This window comes from Monodelphis domestica, chromosome 1 (assembly GCF_027887165.1).
Source record: "Monodelphis domestica isolate mMonDom1 chromosome 1, mMonDom1.pri, whole genome shotgun sequence".
NCBI lineage: Eukaryota > Metazoa > Chordata > Mammalia > Didelphimorphia > Didelphidae > Monodelphis > Monodelphis domestica.
The window spans coordinates 214,480,667-214,502,205 of NC_077227.1; the positions used below are offsets into that span (position 1 = coordinate 214,480,667).

General features: G+C 33.7%; 1 protein-coding gene across 4 annotated transcripts in view; it reads right to left on the minus strand.

Moving 5' to 3' along the window:
• G2E3 (G2/M-phase specific E3 ubiquitin protein ligase) overlaps window positions 1-21,539 on the minus strand; it is an 81,092-nt gene that overhangs the window by 13,736 nt on the left and 45,817 nt on the right. For all 4 annotated transcript variants that reach the window (XM_001368595.4, XM_007472533.3, XM_056810440.1 and 1 more), the window contains 6 exons: window positions 19,021-19,145; window positions 18,798-18,930; window positions 11,609-11,737; window positions 7,048-7,343; window positions 5,745-5,926; window positions 5,254-5,426 (listed from right to left, as the gene is read on the minus strand). In XM_001368595.4, the coding sequence (XP_001368632.3) occupies window positions 5,254-5,426; window positions 5,745-5,926; window positions 7,048-7,343; window positions 11,609-11,737; window positions 18,798-18,930; window positions 19,021-19,145 (1,038 nt within the window). The remainder of the gene's footprint in view (window positions 1-5,253; window positions 5,427-5,744; window positions 5,927-7,047; window positions 7,344-11,608; window positions 11,738-18,797; window positions 18,931-19,020; window positions 19,146-21,539) is intronic.

Sequence of the window (21,539 nt, forward strand, 5' to 3'; positions counted from 1 at the left end):
TTCATGTTTGAAGAAATTTAGTCTAAATGACTTTTCTGCAATCACATAGCTTAGTTACTTAAATGACACTAATTCTATGGTCACTATTATGTCTACACATTCCTCAAAACTTATGCCTATATTCCTCAAAAGGTTAATTTCCTAGTGTTGAGAGAGAAACATAACAAGTTGAAGACTGATGAGCAATGTCTTGAGACCTCCACATGAATCTCAATAGACATCTATGTTCTGGTTCTAGCATCAGCCATAAGCCCAGATCACCCCTTTTACTTCAATCCTGACATGGGCACCTACAAGCTGAGACCAGCATAGTATGAGTAACTGGCCCCTCAAAAACTGTTTCAATGGTGGTTATGATACAGAACTGAGGCCCAAACCAAAAATGAGGACAATTAGTCACCACACAATGCAATATCCTGGCTATGAATTTAAAATACAGAATAAAGTAATCCATTCCTTTTGAATAGTGCTAATGGCACACTAATATATGGAGGAGACAGCTAGATGGCTCAGTGGATCTGAGTACTGGCCCTGGAGTCAAGAAGACCTAAGTTCAAGTCCATCCTCAGACACTTACTGTCTGATCTTGGCCAAGTCATTCAACCTCTGTTTAGCCTAATCCAGTGAAGAAGGAAATAGCTCCATTATCTTTGCCAAGAAAATTCCATGGACAGTATTAGCATGCCATGGTTCATTGGGTTACAAAGAATTGGACATAACTGAACCAGTGAACAACAACAGAAACAAGTGACCAGATGTGGTTGCCTATAGTGAGGAATTGACATCTCCATGAATGGCACCATGGGAATCAAATATGCTTCAACAAAGGAGATGACGACAAGCATGGTAAGTAAGGACTAGGCTGGTAACTCTGTTGAAACTCAAACATCCTACCACTTCTAATGGATGCTGACCACCTCTTCTACAGAAGTATCAATAAAGATGGTCACTTATACACATCAGCTTTTCCTCTGATAATCTGAAAGACACAACTGCCTGGGCTTTATCTCTCTGTAATGAAGAACTCATTCCTCAGATTAAAGAGGGAAAATATGATCTGATTACAGTTTACGACAATTGTCTTCATAGTACATACAGTCAAATATCCTGAGGATCTCTCTGAGGAAGCCCTTATGGAATAGAGTCTGCCCACCCACTTTCCCAATATATATGAGTAGGAAAAGAATCTTATACCTGTGTAGTTTCTTGGGGATGAAGAGATTAAGAGAGATTGCCACAAAGCCAGAGAGACTGTGGCAATCCAAAGCAAACCCAAGAAGTGAATGGAGGCTTATCCATATCAGCAAGGAAAAGCTAAAAATCTAATACCTATTATAGATCTCATTCCACACACTTATCACAGCCTTAGAGATCATAATAAATATCATAACATATTGGAAACTTATGGATCTTGTTCTTATTTCTTTCTTATTTTAGACCAATCTTATCATCTGTAGTCCCTTCTCTTATCAATACTGTGGTATGGCTCAACTCTGAGGAGGAAATAGGCAATTATTTCAGCCATTACTATCAGTAAGTACTGCTAATAAGGCAGCCAACCCAGAGGGCTATAATCATTCTAATAGCAAAAGAAGTTTAAGATAACCTGAATGTAATTTAACAAATCAAAAAAGAATCTTGTCTTGATCATGTTTCCTACCTTGTCCAAAAGAAATGGGTTCTGAGAGGTTGGAATTGTGCCTCAATTCTTCCTTCTTGCATTAGCTTTTTAAAAATATTCATTTATTAAAACTCTTACTTTCTATCCTAGTGACAACTTAAGGACACAAGAGCATGGAGTAGGCAAATGGGGTTAAGTGACTTCTTGCATTCATTTTCACAAAAACTCTTCTACTAAAAGGGATGTTGAATTTTGAAATGAAACCAAATTATATACTAGTAATCACAGTTCTTGAGGCAAACTAGAGAAAAAATACGAGAAAAAATGCCTAGAATTTATGAACACAGAAAATGAAATACCAATAGAAAGAACTGATAGATTAGTTACCAAAAAACACAACAAGACCAAAAAAACAAAGCTGCAGACTCCATAACATACAGTGGTTCAATTCAATTCAGAAACAAGTTCTGCAAGGAGATAAATCTTTAAGTACAAAGGAAAATAATAACATCAAGACTATTCTGCACTGAGCAGAAAAGACTGAAGCAAACAGAATAATGTGTTCCAAAGGACAATTAACCATAAATGGGAAAAGATGGATGTTCAAAAATAAAGAGGCATTTGAAACATTCTAATAAAGAAAATCAGAATTGAAGAGATTTGCTTCTCAAATAACCTAGATAACAGAAATGTAAGAGGTATAAACAAATGCAGCAGCCAAGGATAACAGCAGCAACAACACAGTAGCATCAAGAGAGACTACTCAAAGACTTCCTTCTAAATTTACAAAAGAGATGGGGCACAAGAAAGAAGCTGATTGGAGGTAAAAATGTAGAATCAGGACTGGCCAAAAGCAAAAACACTCATTCTCCCTACTCTTACTTGAAAAAAGAGCAACTTAAATAGCTCAAGGAATATTCAGGGTTCATGGTTAAGCTGTGCCAATATAATAAAAAGGATAATATCAGAGTTAATTTAAAATTTTTTATGTGAAAGCAATCAAATTGCAAAAGGAAAAAAATTACCAAAGAAATACTTTATATAGAATTTGATAAAATAATAACAAAATTCATTTTGGAAAAACAAAAGATCTAGTATATCAATGGAAAAGAGCTAGTAAGGACAAAAGGGGAATATAATATTTCTAGACCATAAATTATAGTATAAAACAACAGTTATCAAAACTATCTGGTATTGATTAAAGGAGAAAGAAAGTACAATGGAAAAGACTAGACAAAGGTGATTCAGAAACAATAGAACTCAATAAAGTCAGTATTTTGATAAAATGGAAAACATCTTTGGGGGGGGGGGGTTCCTTATATGACAAAAGCTGCTAGAAAAACTAGAAAGCAGTCTGTAAAAATTAGGCTTAAATCAACACCTTACACTATATTCCATAATACCTTTTAAATGGATGGCCTCAATATTAAAGATATTGAAAAATTGGAAGAGAATAGATCATATATCTCTGATGGGTATGAGTAAGAGATGGATGCTTAACCAAAGAGAGAACAATTTGAAAAGATAAAATTGATAATGCTAAATACCTGAAACTTAAAAGGTCCTCTACAGACAAAATTAATAAATCTAGGTAAGAAAGGAAATGGTTGAATAGGAAAAAACATCTTTGAATCAAATTTTCTACTAATCTCTGGTATCTAAAACATATGAACAAACATTTAATAAGAATATATGACTAGTAGCCATTCTTCAATAGGTAATTCAAAAGAATTGCAAAGTATTTACACCCATATGAAAGAATACTCCAAATTAATAATAAGGTAAATATAAATTAAAACAACATGAGTTTTTATCTGATACTCTGCAAATTAGCAAAGATGACCCTCCCAAAATGGCAATGTTGGAAAGGTAACTAAATGGAAGATACTAAAACCTTGTTGATGGAGCTGTAAAATGGTACAATTATTTTAGAAAATAATTTGAAAATAAAGTGTTACTATAAAAATAATAATGTACCTAAAATGTCTATACCCTTTAAACCAGAGGTTCTGTTACTAGGCTTATACCCCAATAAAGCCATTGATAAAAAGAAAGTTTCCATGTACAGTAAATATTTATAACAGTGCTTTTTGTGATAGCAGAGAATTAGAAACAAAGTAGATGTCCATCAATTGAATAATGGTTAAACTAATTGTGGTAGATGAATGCTATGAAATATTATTATGCTGTAAGAAATTATGTATGTTGTGAATATAGAAAGCAGGGAAAGATCTACATGAATTTATGCATAGTGAAATAGTTAGAGTCAAGAAATAAAAATGCATAGAAACTATGTTTGTACTATGTAATGGAAATGGAAAAGAACAACCACTTGCCAAACATTCAAAAGTGAATATAACAAAAATATAAAGATTAAGAAGGACTTGATTAAAGAGATTTGAAAGAACATCTCCAATCCACCCCTTCATGGAGCTGGGAAATCCATACACGTTAAACTTCAGTGTACCAAACATGTGTGCTCACTTTTTCTCTCTAAAAAATTCTATTTGTTAAACAGTATAGTTCTCTGGGAGGGGGAATGGATACTAGGGATAAACATGATGATGTGAGAAAACAGAAAACAGCAATAAAAACTCATTTAAAAAATGTATTTCACTGTTTCTCATTTCCTTTCCATATCAAATCCCAGCTACCTAGGCCTGCCACCTGGATCCTGTTATCAGTTTTAGAATAGCTTTGTTCACTATAGTAACTGTAATGCAGAATAAGCCTTAAAAATAATGACAGATAGAATTTATATATTGCTGTTTGGTTATGTAAAGCACTTTATATGTGCTACCTCCTTTGCCCAAAGGCATCATTCATATGTAAGGGGGCAGTAGTATGTTATATTCTTACATATTCAATTACTTTATAACATGTTTTAATATACTTTTATATTAAAATGAATTAAAAGAACAAAAAGCTTAGAAAACTGCCTGGTTTTGAAGAACTATTTGGAAATTAAATTCCTGGGTACTGTTAAAGTAATATAAGCAGAGGAGCTTAATTATAAATAATGATTAAAGTATTTTCAAATGATGTCATTCTACAATTTGCTAAAAGATGAAAAATACGTCCTCAGAAGTCATGATTTCGAAAAGGATAAATATGTAGTTAAAGGCAACAACAGACAAAAAAAAAAGGAATGAATAGCTAGCTCCATAATATAATTTTGTTATGCTTTAAAAGAACACTTCTGCCTTAAAAGGGCATAATATACTGAAATGATTGCTCCTTTCTATTATTACATTCTAGTATCATGGCAGCCTCAGAACCTTTGAGTCATTTTACATTGACGAGTCTGTTTCCTCATGTGTAAAAAAAGGGCATAATGATGTATGTCTGCTTCTTAGGACTATTATAATTATTAAATGGGGTAATATGCTTTGCAAACCTTTAAGAATAAAACAAATTTCAGCTGTTATTGTATAGTAAAACTAATTCCAGAAGACATAGTTGGTAAAGTTACTGTCTATTGGAGGAATTGAAAACCATAAAAGAGTGTACTAAATAAAGCTTATTCATTGGTTTGGGATGTCATGAATGGAAGCAAATACAAATTCAGTTACCAGTGAGAAACTGTAAATTGAAACATGTAATTCTAGAATTCTACATGCAAACAAACTTACCTGTCCAAAGGTGCCTTAACTCTTTTAATTACATGAGACATGAGTATGTCTTTTACTAACATATCCTTGTCACTTAGCATTGTTACAAGTCTTAGACATCCAATTTGAGAAAGGTATTCAAAGCAATCACGTACTGCTGACTTTAAGTGAGTCAAATTTTTTGAACTTTTAATCTGGACAAAGAGAAAATAGACATATATGTACATATTTACTAGAAATGTGTATGTCTTAAACAAATCTTACCTATTACTTTATCTCTACTTTAGATTATACTGGGAAATTGAGAATTTTTTCAAGCTAGATATTTAACAAATAATTCAGTAATGATAGCAATTTTCTTTCACAAAATACAGTTCCCCAAATAGGCAATAAGCTATTATTATGAAGGATGCAAGTCCATTCCTTGTCTTAATCCTAAACTATGGAGTTTAAGTTTACCAAATAGTGTATACTCTTAATTATATTTTCATGTACATGAATAATGTTCTTACCTTGGTTATTATTTCTATCACATTATTGTCTTCAACATCTTCAAGAGTTGGCTCTGTGTTCTCTGGTCCATAAACAAGGCAGTTAAATAATGTTTTAGAAAACAAAAAAGGTGGTGGACCACCATGCACCAAAGAAATGGCAATCATTCTACCAGCCTCATAGTAGAGATTCTCTTTAAGAGCTGTAAATATAGATGAAAATGGAGGATTCTTTTATTACCTACTTTTTACTCAAATAACCATCATTATAAGTATATTTAAATTTAGAATATAATCCAAGATATAGCAAAAGATATAGTCAGAATTTTCCAAGCTTAGACCTCTAATGAATTTTTTGCAAGAGTTTTAAAATACTAGTACAACTTCCTTATTATGGATTTATTTGTACCAGACTAATACACACAGAATCTAGAATGTTTCTAATTAGAACTTTGTGATTTATCAACACAGCAGCAGGAACTTTATAAATCTGTTGAATTAGGGAAACATGAGAAGAAGGAAATTTCAAAACACAAACTCTGCATCATCCCCAACTTCCAGTTGAAACATAGGTTTGCTGGTTTATATTTTCATACATCTCATCATGAATACCTAATATAAAAAACAGTGGCAGAGAAAGGTCTTTCAAAAAGCTATTTTGTCTAGAAATCAATGTTGCCCAATTATCTTTAGAAACTATGCTCACTATTTCATAGGTTTTATTTTCATTTATGTGAAATGATGAATGCCAAATTCTTTAACCAAATCCCATCAAATTAGCAGATGCACAAAATGCCTATTTTAATAAATTAAATAAGGTAGTATATTGGAAACCCCCCAAATTTCAAATTGTAAATTGCATTTTGTTCTAAAACCAGAGAATCTCATGACTAAAAAAACAACCAGTATAGATATTTTCAACAAGAGGAAAAAAATTATCTCCTAAGATTTAGTATCTAACCTATTTTTATATTCTATTCTTTCTTGGTATTGAATGAATAAAAAAGTGCTTCCTATTCCTATCTTCCAAGTACCATGCTAAGCTTTGGGGGGTACAAATTTAAAAATAAAGATATTTTCCACTCAAAAATAAATTATACTATAATTGGTGAAAATAATACAAAAAAAGGGATATTCAGTTGCAGGTTGAATGGAAAGGCTTCAAAATTCTAAGGATGCAATGGAATCAAGGACGAGGGGAAATTCCACAAATTCCATTTTAATTTTTAAACCAGAATTACTCATTTCTGTCTTTAACTTTTTGTTCATTTCTTTATACTAGCTAGATATACTAAGCATGCTTAATTTTAAATAAAATATTTACCTTCAGAATTAAAGGACAAGTTCTTTGACATGGACCCTTCAAACAGTGATGAGCTCTCAAGATGTCCCATTAAAAGGCTTAAGAATTCATGCTTTGATCCATTAATATTTTCATTTCCATTACAGAACAGTACCTCAATTGTGTCTGATGGATTAAAGTTTCGCCTTCTGAATCCTTTTATGGTACTATCCCAGATATTATCTTTGTTGATAGAGAGTTTTCGAGTTTTCTGCCTAATTTGGTATCCTAATTCTCTCAATATGTTAGAAACATCTCTTTTCAATGTGGTGACTTGCCTAAAAAAAAATGAATTTAAAACATACATATACGCTGCATATGCAATATGGTAGTTATAGCTAAAACATGAGAATAGGGAATCATAAGAGGCATTCCTTATTTATAAACTATAACAGCTGTCATCCCACCCAACTAATTATAATTTTAAATTTTGTTTTCCATACATAATCTTCCTAATCAGAAGCACTTACTATATCAAATATTTATTTGTGAGGGTCCTAACAAACTTGAAATTAAAAACTTGCCCCTGCTCCTAGTGAAGGTAGTCATCCAGATAAGGGTTCAAAAGGTCTTTTTTTGTTGGCTACTCTTCACAATACAAAAGTTTATTTTTCAAAATGTTTTCACATGAATTATCTCATCTCATCTTCATAAAATCCCTGAAAGGAATAAAGGACTGATTTTATTATCTGTGTTTAATATATGTGATAACTAAGAGGTTGCTTAAGGTTAGTCATATGGCTAAATTACTATGAAACTGCTTAATTTACCATCAGAAAAACAGTTAATTTGCCTTTCATTGGAGGCTAATAGCAATACCGAAATATTTTTTTTCTGGGGTCAGTACGAATTCGTAACATTACAATGATCATATAAACAGTATGTGTCTCTCCACAAATTTCCTGGACCCAGAAAATAGATACTTTCTCTCTGATTTCGAAACCTTAAGCATTGGTTTAGAAGGTTAACATTTAAAGCACTCTGGAAGTATAACAGGAATAACTGAGAAGAGGGAAGAATGATAGTTAATACACCTATGAGATTGGAAAAGAGGCTAAGCTAGTTGGTCTCTATGGTAGAATTTTGATTATTTTTTTCTTAACAGTATTCTAGGATAGCTTTAGCTATGGCAATGTATTTGTAAGCAATTAGGTTTCCCAGACCCATGTTCTATCTCTGAAAACAGGAACCAAGGTATTCATTCAGATATACTTATTTTGTCTTTCCTATTCACTTCCTACATTTTTAAAATTTTCAAAATATTATTTAACAGTAATGTCTTCCACCCAGAACTAGGAAAAGAAAAAAAAATTTAACAAAACCAACCAACATGACATCAACCAAGTCCTATGGTATATGCAATGTTGTATGCCAATATACCTATACATCTCCATTGAAGAGAGATATATTTTTCATCTCTTTTTAGAACTGAGTTTAGTCACTATAATTAGCTCTCTCCCTCCATTTACATTGTTATAATGACTGTTTATGGTTATTCTGGTTCTGCTTACTCTACTCTGCATTAGTTTGTGTAAATAAAAATCTCCCCATACATCTTTAAATTTTTTATATTCATGATTTCTTAAAAGTACATTTTCCATTACATGCATTTACCAAAATTTGTTCATTTCTGAATTGATGGTATCTACTTTGTTTCTAGTTCTTTCCTACCACATATTTTGATATAAACTTTTTTTATATAAACTTTCTGTATTTGAAATTCCTGAGATAAGTGTTTTGTAGTGAAATCTCTGGGTCAAGGATATGAACATGAACACTTTAATCACCTTTTAAAAAGCATAATTCCAGGTTGCATTTTCACAGTGGTTGAACCGCTTCACAACTTAATGTCTTTCTACAAACCCTGAAAATTAAGCATTTTCATCCTTTGTTTTCTTTGCTCATTTAATGAGTATGAGGTAATGCCTCAGAGTTCTTCTATTTTCAGTTCTCTTATTAGTAAATATGAAGGTTCCTTTCATATGGTACCTATTAGTTTGCAATTCTTTTAAGAAATATTTGTTCAGATCTTTTAATCATTTATCCACTGAGAAATGGCTCTTCAGTCTTAAAGTTTTGTGCTAATTCCCTATGTATCATAGATATCAAGCCTTTTTTATCTGAAGTAATACGAAGATTTTTTTCCCTAATAAAGAGCAAAATGTAATACACACGAGAACCTTAAATTTAGCAATCGAGGGAGATCTTCCAGGTAATTTAATCCAATTCCTTAATTTGATTGATGATGAACTGAGGCTCCCTAAAAGCTAAGTAACTTGCCAAGATCACATAGCAATGGCAGATTTCGGATTAGAACCTGAGCATTTTGATTCCAAATCCATCCCTTTCGACTCCCCTTTAATGCAAAGGCAAACACCTCTCTTGAACCTTCAGCTTCAAATATATCATTTAAGAGAAACAATGTATAGAGTACAGCTGTGGTTTCTGAAAATAGATGAGTTTCTTTGTATACCACCTTCCCTTCCTTAAATCAAAAGACTATATAGCGGGAATACTTGACAGAACCTTTAAATAAAGGTTTTGCAAAACAGTCTAAAAAAATTACCTGGAAGATCTTTCTCCATTGCTAAAATGGGCCTGGTGATGATTTGGCATGTATGTATAAAAATAATCTGCTGGGGATATTTATGATGCATATTAAGTAAAAATTGAGATAATGTATTAGAAAAGTGTGCAGAAGAGAAAAATAAAGGAATCAAGCACTTCCCTAACAGTGGTTATTAAGAAAGTGAAAATAGAATGGAAAAAGAGACAGAATAAAAAAGAGAAAAGCAAATAAGTAGTGCATATGGAAGCAGATGGCAAATGTGAGAAAATTATGGTATTTAACACTTTTGCTTGAACAAAATTTAAGCTGCTCAGATATGATAGCAAAAAACCAAAATCTCAAAAAAACTGAAAATAACAAGAGTAGGAGGATGAATGTAATGGAATATCATTGCAACATAAGAAATTATGGATATGAGGAAATCAGGAAAAGGAGAGGACTTGCATGAAATAAAAAGTTTAGTAAAATAAGCAGAACCATGAAAACAATGTATATACAATATCTATAATATTGTAATATTATGTAAGAGAAATGTAAGAAGAAGAGAAACCAAAAAGAATTCAAACTTTGAGTATCCACAATTACTAATCTTTTTCCCCCCTAGAAAATAGATAAAATTTACTTCCCTCTTTGTTAGAGCTGGAAGACAATAGGTTCAAATTGTCAGACATGGTTACTGCCCATTCATTTTGCTTGTTTCTATCTAGGGAAAGCTCCATGAGGTAAGGTATGTATGTGAAAGTAGGGAGATATTGAAAAAATGACTATTGCAAAAACAAAGGTATCAACACAACTCAATTAATGAAAAAAAAAATAAAAAAGATTTAAAGATAGAGAGACCACTGGTCTTAAAATAGATTTATCATACTCTAGATTCTTCAATAATTCTTTTTTTTTTTTAAACCCTTACCTTCCATCTTGGAGTCAATACTGTATATTGGCTCCAAGGCAGAAGAGTGGTTAAAGGCTAGGCAATGGGGGTCAAGTGACTTGCCCAGGGTCACACAGCTGGGAAGTGTTTGAGGTCAGATTTGAAACCAGGATCTCCCATCTCTAGGCCTGGCTCTCAATCCACTGAGCTACCCAGCTGTCCCCTTCAATAAATCTTAAGAAGAGAAGTAGGCAATACTTCTAATAGAAAACTGGTGAAAATAAATGGTTATAAAGTTAAATATCTACCTGTCTTGAGATCTGAGTTTAAGCTTCAGATTTCTTCCAGCCCATAACTGGTTCCTACTTTTGACATTGACAATGGAGTCCATACACTCTGCCTAAAGGCAAGTCTTCTGCTCAATAAAGAAGTAGCCATATCTGTTCTCTTGTTTGTCCTACTACTTATGCTAAACCTTCCAAAATCAATGGGAAAAACTAATTCTCATGGTGCTATCACAGACACAATTACTTCCTTTCACTAGGAAGGTTCAATTGCCTTTTCTTCCTCATTCCTAGTGTTCTACACTCATTTTTCACATACATCCAAAAACCATTTGATCCTCAGTTTTATCTATCACTCAAACTCATGATCTATTCAACTCACTAAATATTCTAATCTCATTCTTCATGAACAAATTTCTATTTTTTCTTATCTCCAATTCTACTTTATTTAATCACCTCCTCTTTGTCACACTCCCACAACTGATAAAGTTTATATCTAGATAAGGAACTTTTGACCTTTTCTAAAATCATGGAATCCTTTGCTGGAATAGTGAAGCCTATGGACCTCTTTTCAAAATAAAATTTTAAAATGCAAAAATGAAATACATAAGATTATAAAATAAATCAATTTATTGAAATACCATTATAAAAATACACTTTAAAAGAAGTTCACAGACCTTAGGTTAAGAACCTCAATTTAGATCCTATTTTTATATCGTTGGAGGTTAAGAATATACATAGCTTTTTATATCTCCTATCATTTTCAACTGTAATATATTCCAGTAAGTAAAAAAAAAAAGTGGTACTTCTGCAATATACCTTTTGGTAGATGGATTCTTTGCAGCAACATTAATAAGTGGTGATATTAATGTTAGTCTTCTAGAACATGGTGGTTTATCTAAGCAGGAATTAGGAGCCAAACTTCCCTGATGCAATATCTTTGGTGACCTAGAAAGAAGAATTATTTAAAAAATGAAAATATTTCCTATTCTTTCAAACAAAAAAAATTCATTTGATATTAATAGGTCCTCTGGTTTAAAAAAAAACCCAACATACTTTCTGTCTTAGAATCATCACTAAGTATTGGATCCTAGGCAGAAAAGTGGTAAGGAGCTACATGGTTTGGGAATAAGCCCAGGGTCACAAAACTAGGAAATGTCTGAGGCCACATTTGAACCCAAGACCTCCCATCTCTAGGCTGGGCTCTCAATGTCCAACATTATTATTTTTGAAGCTTTAGAACTCACGCAGAAAGATAGAGGATAGAGAGCTGGTCTTAGAATCAGAGATACGTGGGCTCTAGTTCCAAATCTCACTAACTGTATTATCCTCAATAGGTTACTTAACCTTTCAGTGCCTCAGGCAACTCTAAGATTGTAAATTGCAAAGACAAGTGAAATCAGTTTACATTGTTAGATCACATTTTCAGGAGCTCCCTACAATGATAAACCTTCAAACCCAGTAACCCCAACAGAAGAATCCATTTATTCATTATATACCATTGTCTTCTATTTTTCTGGGAAGATTAATAAATTAATTTATATTAATTTTAATTTCATATCCAGCTTCAAAATAAAGCATTTTTGCATTATGTGAGCAACAAGATGGTGAACTATGTTCTCCAATCCCCATGACTTCTTAATTTCAGCTGCTTCTATACTCTAAAACACACAGAATCCAGAACAAAGTTAAAAAAAAAACAACCTAGGAATTGATGCTTACTGACCCTGAGTCCACTTAGCACCCCTCCCCTAACCACAATGCCCCAGGCAGCAGAGCTGCCATTAATATACCTAAGGATATAGCACAGATATAAATCAAAACATACTCCTATAACTTGTTCAACCCTCTTCCTTCTTTCCACTGTCATAGAGATCCTTACTGGAGGAAGTTTGCTTGTCAGCCAACTTAGTCATAGCTCTTCAGGAGCATTAGTCTCTTGGGGGCTGTTGCCTATAAGCACTAGCAGTTCAAAGCACTGGACTGCCAGTGCTAAACCAGAAAATGGAGAAAGACAAATGGAATAGATTGCCAGAATGGACTCTGTGTACACGAGGGCAATGTAGTATTCTAACAAGCCTGAAGGAAAGAGCACCTGGCTGATGGTCAGTTCTTAAAAATCAGTTGGGGAAGAAATTTGGGCTGGTGAACTGTGAATTACCCAGGGAAGGCAGAGACTGAGATGTGAGTGACTGAACATTTCCTGTCATCTAAAGATTCTAAATTCTATTCTCATTTAACTTACCAACTGTAATGATTGCCTTAATTTCCTCTTCATTCAAGGTAAGGTCTCCCTTATCATCTATGATACTATTAATTTGGTTTTCTTCTTTTGTTTTTTTTATTAGATTGACCAGTACTTTGTCTATTTTTGTGTGTTTGTTTTTTTCAAAATACCAGCTTCTAGACTTATTTATTAGTTCATTAGTTCTTTCACTTTTGATTTTATTAATTTCTCCCTTAATTTTTAGGATCTCTAATTTAGTTTTCATCAGGGGATTTTTAATTTGTTTGCTTTCAAGTTTTTTATTTGCATGTCCAATTCATTGACCTCTACCCTCCCTAATTTGTTAATATATGAATTCAAGGATATAAATTCCCCCCTGAGTACTGCTTTGGCTGCATCCCATAGATTTTGAAAGGATGTCTCATCATTGTCATTTTCTTCAGTGAAATTATTTTTTCTATGATTTTTTCTCTAACTAACTGATTTTGGAGAATCATATTATTTAATTTCCAATTAATTTTTGACTTGCCTTTCCATGTACCTTTACTGATTATTACTTTTATTGCATTATGATCTGAAAAGGTTACATTTATTACTTCTGCTTTTCTGCATCTGTTTGCCATGTTTTTATGTCCTAATACATGGTCAATCTTTGTGAATGTACCATGAGCTGCTGAAAAGAAAGTGTATTCCTCTTTGTCCCTATTTATTTTTCTCCATATATCTATTAACTCTATTTTTTCTAAAATTTCATTCATATCTCTTATCTCTTTCTTATTTATTTTTTGATTTGATTTATCTAAATTTGATAGTGGTAGATTCAGGTCTCCCACTAGTATAGTTTTACTATTTATTTCCTCCTTCAACTCCACTAGTTTCTCCTTTAGAAATTTGGATGCTACAAGATGGTGGCGTAGAAGCAGCAAAAGTTCAGACCTCGGAAACCCTTCCTTACCGATCGCAAACAGAGTGCTCCTAGGACACCGAAATTCAAGCTGAACAACAGGATAGACCTGGGGAACCCTCCTCCTGGACCTGAATCAAAAGGTACCGCACCCCAAAAGCCAGAACCCTAGATCACTCGGATCTAAGGGGTAGGCAGAAGGAAGGTCCCAGGACCCATCCCCCCCAATCCAGAGTGCTGAGCCCACAGCAGCAGCGGGAACTTCAGGGCTCTGATGAAGAGGAAATTAAGGAAATCATTAAAAATTACTTTGCCCAATTATATGGCAATAAATACACCAATTTAGGTGATATGGATGAATATATATAAAAATACAAACTGCCTAGACTAACAGAAGAGGAAATAGAATTGTTAAATAATCTCATATCAGAAAATGAAATCCAACAGGCCATCAAAGAACTTCCTAAGAAAAAATCCCCAGGGCCTGATGGATTCACCAGTGAATTCTATCAAACATTCAGATAACAGTTAATCCCAATACTATACAAATTATTTGACATAATAAGCAAAGAGGGAGTTCTACCAAACTCCTTTTATGACCCAAACATGGTACTAATTCCAAAACCAGTCAGGTCAAAAACAGAGAAAGAAAACTATAGACCAATCTCCCTAATGAATATAGATGCAAAAATCTTAAATAGGATACTAGCAAAAAGACTCCAGCAAGTGATCAGAAGGGTCATCCAGCATGATCAAGTAGGGTTTATACCAGGGATGCAGGGCTGGTTCAATATTAGGAAAACCATCCACATAATTGACCACATCAACAAGCAAACCAACAAGAACCACATGATTATCTCAACAGACGCAGAAAAAGCCTTTGATAAAATACAACACCCATTCCTATTAAAAACACTAGAAAGCATAGGAATAGAAGGGTCTTTCCTAAAAATAATAAACAGTATATATCTAAAACCATCAGCTAATATCATCTGCAATGGGGATAAACTAGATGCAATTCCCAATAAAATCAGGAGTGAAACAAGGATGCCCATTATCACCTCTACTATTTGACATTGTACCAGAAACACTAGCAGTAGCAATTAGAGAAGAAAAAGAAATTGAAGGCATCAAAATAGCCAAGAAGGAGACCAAGTTATCACTCTTTGCAGATGACATGATGGTCTACTTAAAGAATCCTAGAGATTCAACCAAAAAGCTAATTGAAATAATCAACAACTTTAGCAAAGTTGCAGGATACAAAATAAACCCACATAAGTCATCAGCATTTCTATATATCTCCAACACAGCTCAGCAGCAAGAACTAGAAAGAGAAATCCCATTCAAAATCACCTTAGACAAAATAAAATATCTAGGAATCTATCTCCCGAGACAAACACAGGAACTATATGAACACAACTACAAAACACTCGCCACACAACTAAAACTAGACTTGAGCAAATGGAAAAACATTAACTGCTCATGGATAGGATGAGCCAATATAATAAAAATGACCATCCTACCCAAACTTATTTATCTATTTAGTGCCATACCCATGGAACTCCCAAAAAATTTCTTTACTGATTTAGAAAAAACCATAACAAAGTTCATTTGGAATAACAAAAGATCAAGGATATCCAGGGAAATAATGAAAAAAAAAACCACAAATGAGGGGGGCCTTGCAGTCCCAAACCTCAAACTATATTACAAAGCAGCAGTCATCAAAACAATTTGGTACTGGCTAAGAGACAGAAAGGAGGATCAGTGGAATAGACTGGGGGAAAGTGACCTCAGTAAGACAGTATACGATAAACCCAAAGATCCCAGCTTTTGGGACAAAAATCCACTATTCGATAAAAACTGCTGGGAAAATTGGAAGACAGTGTGGGAGAGATTAGGAATTGATCAACACCTCACACCCTACACCAAGATAAATTCAAAATGGGTGAATGACTTAAACATAAAGAAGGAAACCATAAGTAAATTGGGTAAACACAGAATAGTATACATGTCAGACCTTTGGGAGGGGAAAAACTTTAAAACCAAGCAAGACTTAGAAAGAGTCACAAAATGTAAAATAAATAATTTCAACTACATCAAATTAAAAAGCTTTTGTACAAACAAAACCAATGTAACTAAAATCAGAAGGAAAACAACAAATTGGGAAAAAATCTTCATAGAAACCTCTGACAAAGGTTTAATTACTCAAATTTATAAAGAGCTAAATCAATTGTACAAAAAACCAAGCCATTCTCCAATTGACAAATGGGCAAGGAACATGGATAGGCAGTTTTCAGATAAAGAAATCAAAACTATTAATAAGCACATGAAGAAGTGTTCTAAATCTCTTATAATCAGAGAGATGCAAATCAAAACAACTCTGAGGTATCACCTCACACCTAGCAGATTGGCTAACATGATAGCAAAGGAAAGTAATGAATGCTGGAGGGAATGTGGCAAAGTAGGGATATTAGTTCATTGCTGGTGGAGTTGTGAACTGATCCAACCATTCTGGAGGGCAATTTGGAACTATGCCCAAAGGGCAATAAAAGAATGTCTACCCTTTGATCCAGCCATAGCACTGCTGGGTCTGTACCCCAAAGAGATAATGGACAAAAAGACTTGTACAAGAATATCCATAGCTGCGTTCTTTGTGGTGGCCAAAAATTGGAAAATGAGGGGATGCCCATCAATTGGGGAATGGCTGAACAATTTGTGGTATATGTTGGTGATGGAATACTATTGTGTAAAAAGGAATAATAAAGTGGAGGAATTCCATGGAGAATGGGACAACCTCCAGGAAGTGATGCAGAGTGAGAGGAGCAGAACCAGGAGAACATTGTACACAGAGACTAATACACTGTGGTATAATTGAACATAATGGACTTCTCCATTAGTGGTGGTGTAATGTCCCTGAACAATCTGCAGGGATCTAGGAGAAAAAACACTATTCATAAGCAGAGGACAAACTGTGGGAGTAGAAACACTGAGGAAAAGCAACTGCCTGACTACAGCGGTTGAGGGGACATGACAGAGGAGAGACTCTAAACGAACACTCTAATGCAAATATTAACAACATGGCAATGGGTTCGAATCAAGAACACATGTGATACCCAGTGGAATCACGCGTCGGCTTCAGGGGGTGGCGGGGAGGAAAAGAAAATGATCTTTGTCTTTAATGAATAATGCATGGAAATGATCAAATAAAATATTATAAAATTTAAAAAGAAAAAAAAGAAAAAAAAGAAATTTGCATGCTATACCATTTGGTGTATACATGTTGATTACTGATATTTCCTCATTGTCTATATTGCCTTTTATCAGGATGTATTTACCTTCCCTATCCTTTTTGATCAGGTCTATTTTTGCTTTGGCTTTGTCAGATATGATTGCAACTCCTGCCTTTTTTCTATTAGTTGAAGCCCAATAGGTTTTGCTCCAACCTTTAATTCTAACCTTGTGAGTGTCTACCCGCCTCAAATTTGTTTCTTCTAGACAACATACGGTAGGATTTTGGTTTCTAATCCATTCATCTACATTTCATGGGTGAGTTCATCCCATTCATGTTCAGAGTTATGATTGCCACTTGTGTATTCCCCAGCATTTTGATATCCTCTCCTAGTTCTGTCCTTTTTTCTTTTGCTATATCCTTTCAAACCAGTGGTTTAAATCAATCCCCCTAATCCCCACCCTTAATATGTTTCCCTTTCTGCCCCCTACCTTTTTGTTCCCTTCTTATGTTTTTAGTGTCTGTTAAGTTCCCTCCTCTGACTCTTTCCCTCCCTTTTTGTACTCCCTATCCCCCTACTGCCCTTAGTTTTCCCTTCTCATTTTTCCTGTAGGGTAGGATAGAATTCAATATCCCAATAGATGTAGATGCTCTTCCCTCTCAGAACTGATTTCACTGAGAGTAAGGTTTAAGTATTATCTATTAGAACTCTCTTCCTCTCCTTCTTATCAGAGTATTCTTCCCTTCCCCTTTCCATGTATATCTTTGTGATAAAGATTATCCTATTTATTTTATTTCTTCAAGTATCTCTTGGTGCCATCTGCGATTCCCCCCTCCCTTTTTCTTTGACCATGTGGAGATTACATTTTTCTCAGCACAAATTCATCTACTAAATATTCATCCATTATTTAGTGCTTTACTATCGTGAAATAAATAATACATTGTATTATTAAATTTAAAGTACAAAATCATTCTGATATTATTATTGTTTTTGTATGTATATAAAATGTAACTGTGATCTGCAAATCTAAGGCATTCCTTAGGTTTAACAATGATACAGGTATATATCAAGATGGACAGGAAAGTAGAAAATAAAAACCAGCACTTTACACTGTTCTCCTTCCCAATGTCTTCCCAGTCTCCCAATGTTTTCCCAGTCTCAGTTCATTACAATAATATTAGTCAAGATTTTTAGGTTCCTTTATTATCAGTTATTCAACATTCCAAGTCTCCAGACTTCTCCACACCTCACCAGCCGCCTTTTCACCCTGGAGATGTCTCTTCTCTGAGGCCCACACTCTTAAATGATGATTCCCTAGCCTGAACCTTCAATTTATTTGTTCTCCAGGCCACATTACCTTCATTCTTAGTATCACAATTCACTAGCTCTACTTCATTCCTTAAGTTGTACCTTTTCTTCATCCCTGCTTTTCAGCTCTCCATTATGTCCACCTCCCACCCCATTTTAATGTAAACTTTTTGAGGGTAGAGAGTCTTTATATTCCCAGAACTTAGCATTGCCTAGCTCACAGTAAGCACTTAACAAATGTTTTATCTATCGTTTTGGCATTTAACATTCTAAGAGGAATGTTCTATCATTTCATTTTATAACTTACTCCAGATTTTTCTTCCTATATAAATTACATACCTGAGTGAATCTTTGTTCTGAGTTCGAGGGGACTGTCTGGAGAATTTGGGAGAAGGCTGTTCCAGCAAGCAATTGGTAATTCCAATATTTTCTGAATTAGGTAGAGAGCGTTTTTTTGGTCTTTGAAAATTCCCTACAGAATTAAATTCTAGTGTTAGGTGAGAACATTTTGAAAAGTAGTTATTGAATAAAAGTATGGTGATTCAGAACTAGAAAACATTACCTGAATTGTAGATAATACTTCTGCACTCAAAGCATTCCCAGTTTTGCCTCCATGTTCTTATTGAGGAACAGGCTAAATGTGTTCCACTAGATCCACAATACTGGCAGCGTTTTATTTCCCACTTGCTAAGGAAAGAGATAATTATGTTTACTTATTAACATATGAATAAGAAAGCATCTCACAGCATAGCATTCTTAACCTCTGGTCCCTTCCTCTGCAATTGTTCACATACAAATAGATCATCTACTTTGGGATTATTTTAATCCCTCATTTTCTTTCATTTGCCATTTTATAAATTTGCAAACCTCTTCCTCTGCTAACTAATGCCTATAAAATAAATATGTATAAATTTTATTAGTAGCATATATGTATGCAAAAATACACAATACTAAAGAGAATAGGAGAGTAAACATTCCATTGATACTGAAGATGCTGACTGATGGAAAATTGCCACTTTTGTAGAATCTGGGAAAAAAGTGTGAAACTAAATGACTAGACTAGACCACTGAAATAAAGTGTTTTGCACTGATTTAAGTGAGGTAGGTATTCTTGGTATCTTTTTATTATAGGGTAATATTTATTTCATGGTACCATGAAATTTATGCTGAATTTAGACTCAAAGAAAATGCATTCAGATTCTAACTCTGCTATTTTTCTGCTATTTTTTGCTATAACAGTTTATTAGTAACTTAATTTATTTACAGTTTCCCTATCTGCAAAATAAAAGAAATAGACCAAATAGCTTAAGGACTGTTTTAATTTTAAATGTTAATTCCAAGACCTTTCTCTCCTCAGTTGGTGAATGTGTTCCTAAAATAGGAACACTCAGACACACACAAGTGGAAATACTAGAGCATCACCGTAGTGACCAAAATAAATCTCTTTTTCTAACAGGTTTGCCATTTTTTAACTAAAATTGACAAATGAGCATTTTGAGATTTATAGAAAGTAAAATTAGAAGATTACTAGATTTATAAAATGTGTCTGTATTAGCAAAAGAGAGACAATAGGAATTTATCAAATTATAAGTTTGAATAACAAAACATGTGAAAACAAAATAAAACAAAGTACAATTATATTAAGATCCATCTATCAAATAAGATGTAAGAATTGTTTTTCCAGGTTGTAAGTTCTACTTTGTCAATTTGGTCAACAAACACTTGGGATCATTACAGAGTCCTAGATTTAGACCTGAAAGGAAGCTCAGAAGTCATTCAGTCCAACCTCTTCATTTTATAGATGAGGAAATTGAAGTCAAGGGAGGTATTGTTGCTTGCCCAAGGTCACAAAAGTATTAAGATTAAGAGGCTGGATTGGGATTTGAACTCAGGTACCCTGACCTGAAAAAGAAAAAAAAGCTACTGCTCTTTCACTTATGTTCCAGAATTATATAAGTTTTAGAATGAAACAATAAGGCATACTCTACTTAATCTTAGGTTCCAATTACAATTTCTTAATGCAAATATTTTAAGATAGATGGATGCCATAATTTAAATTTATTCTGTGTACCTGGCCTGTGCCTTCCACAACTTTATGTACATATCAATGAGTTGTAATGATTTAAATTCTCAAGAGGCATTATTTAATTTTAAAATAATTTTTCAATTGACTGGTCAAGATATCCTAATTATGGTGGAAGGAATCTCTCATATTCTCCAAAGACCCTGAAAAATCCTGGCCCAGGTAGTACAGTATTCAGCTCCTCCCTTGAATATCTCAAAACATCTCTAATTAGTAAATAGTTAATCATGAGATGGTCCGTCAAACCCTCAGCCCTTTCCCATACTGACAATTGATGACTGTGACCTACCCTGAAAAAGAATCATTGTAAAGCTTTCCTGTTAGCCAGATTTGGTGAAAGAACACATTGCTGGGGATTCCCAAGAGCAAAGGAAATGTAAAAACCTATAGTCTGGTTAGTTTCTGCAATACACATAAATTCTCCTCTAATATACAGGAACTAATTTGGGTCTTTCGGGGGCTCTGATATGAGAATTAACATAGTATATGAAAAATAAATTATTACAGAGTGAAATGTTCCTGTCTATCATACAAGTTACTCACTGAGTTTTTGTCAGTGGTAGAAGAAAGAACTAACAGACACCAAGTTTTATTTTAACCTTTTTTGGGGAGATCAAATCTAATTATAAAGTTTTTTATCACTAATACATACATAGAAGATCAACTGAGTAGGAGATACAGGGCAACAAAGAAGAAATCTACTGTGTCAATTTTATATTCCAAGGAAAAAAAACAGTAAAAAGGAAATGAAAGAAGAAACAAAAAATGAAAACAAGATAAAGAGGGCAAATGACTCTAAGCAAAAAAACAACTAGGAAGGTAATTATAACAAGAAAAACTGTAACCATTATAAAGTTAAATTGAGAATATTCACTGTTGGATTATGTTACATAGCTTCTCCATTAAGGTGGTTTAGGGGAAAATGTTAGTTAACTATAACTCTCATGATTAATTAGGTTCCTAACATTATTCCTCTATGTTTATTAATGCATTAGATG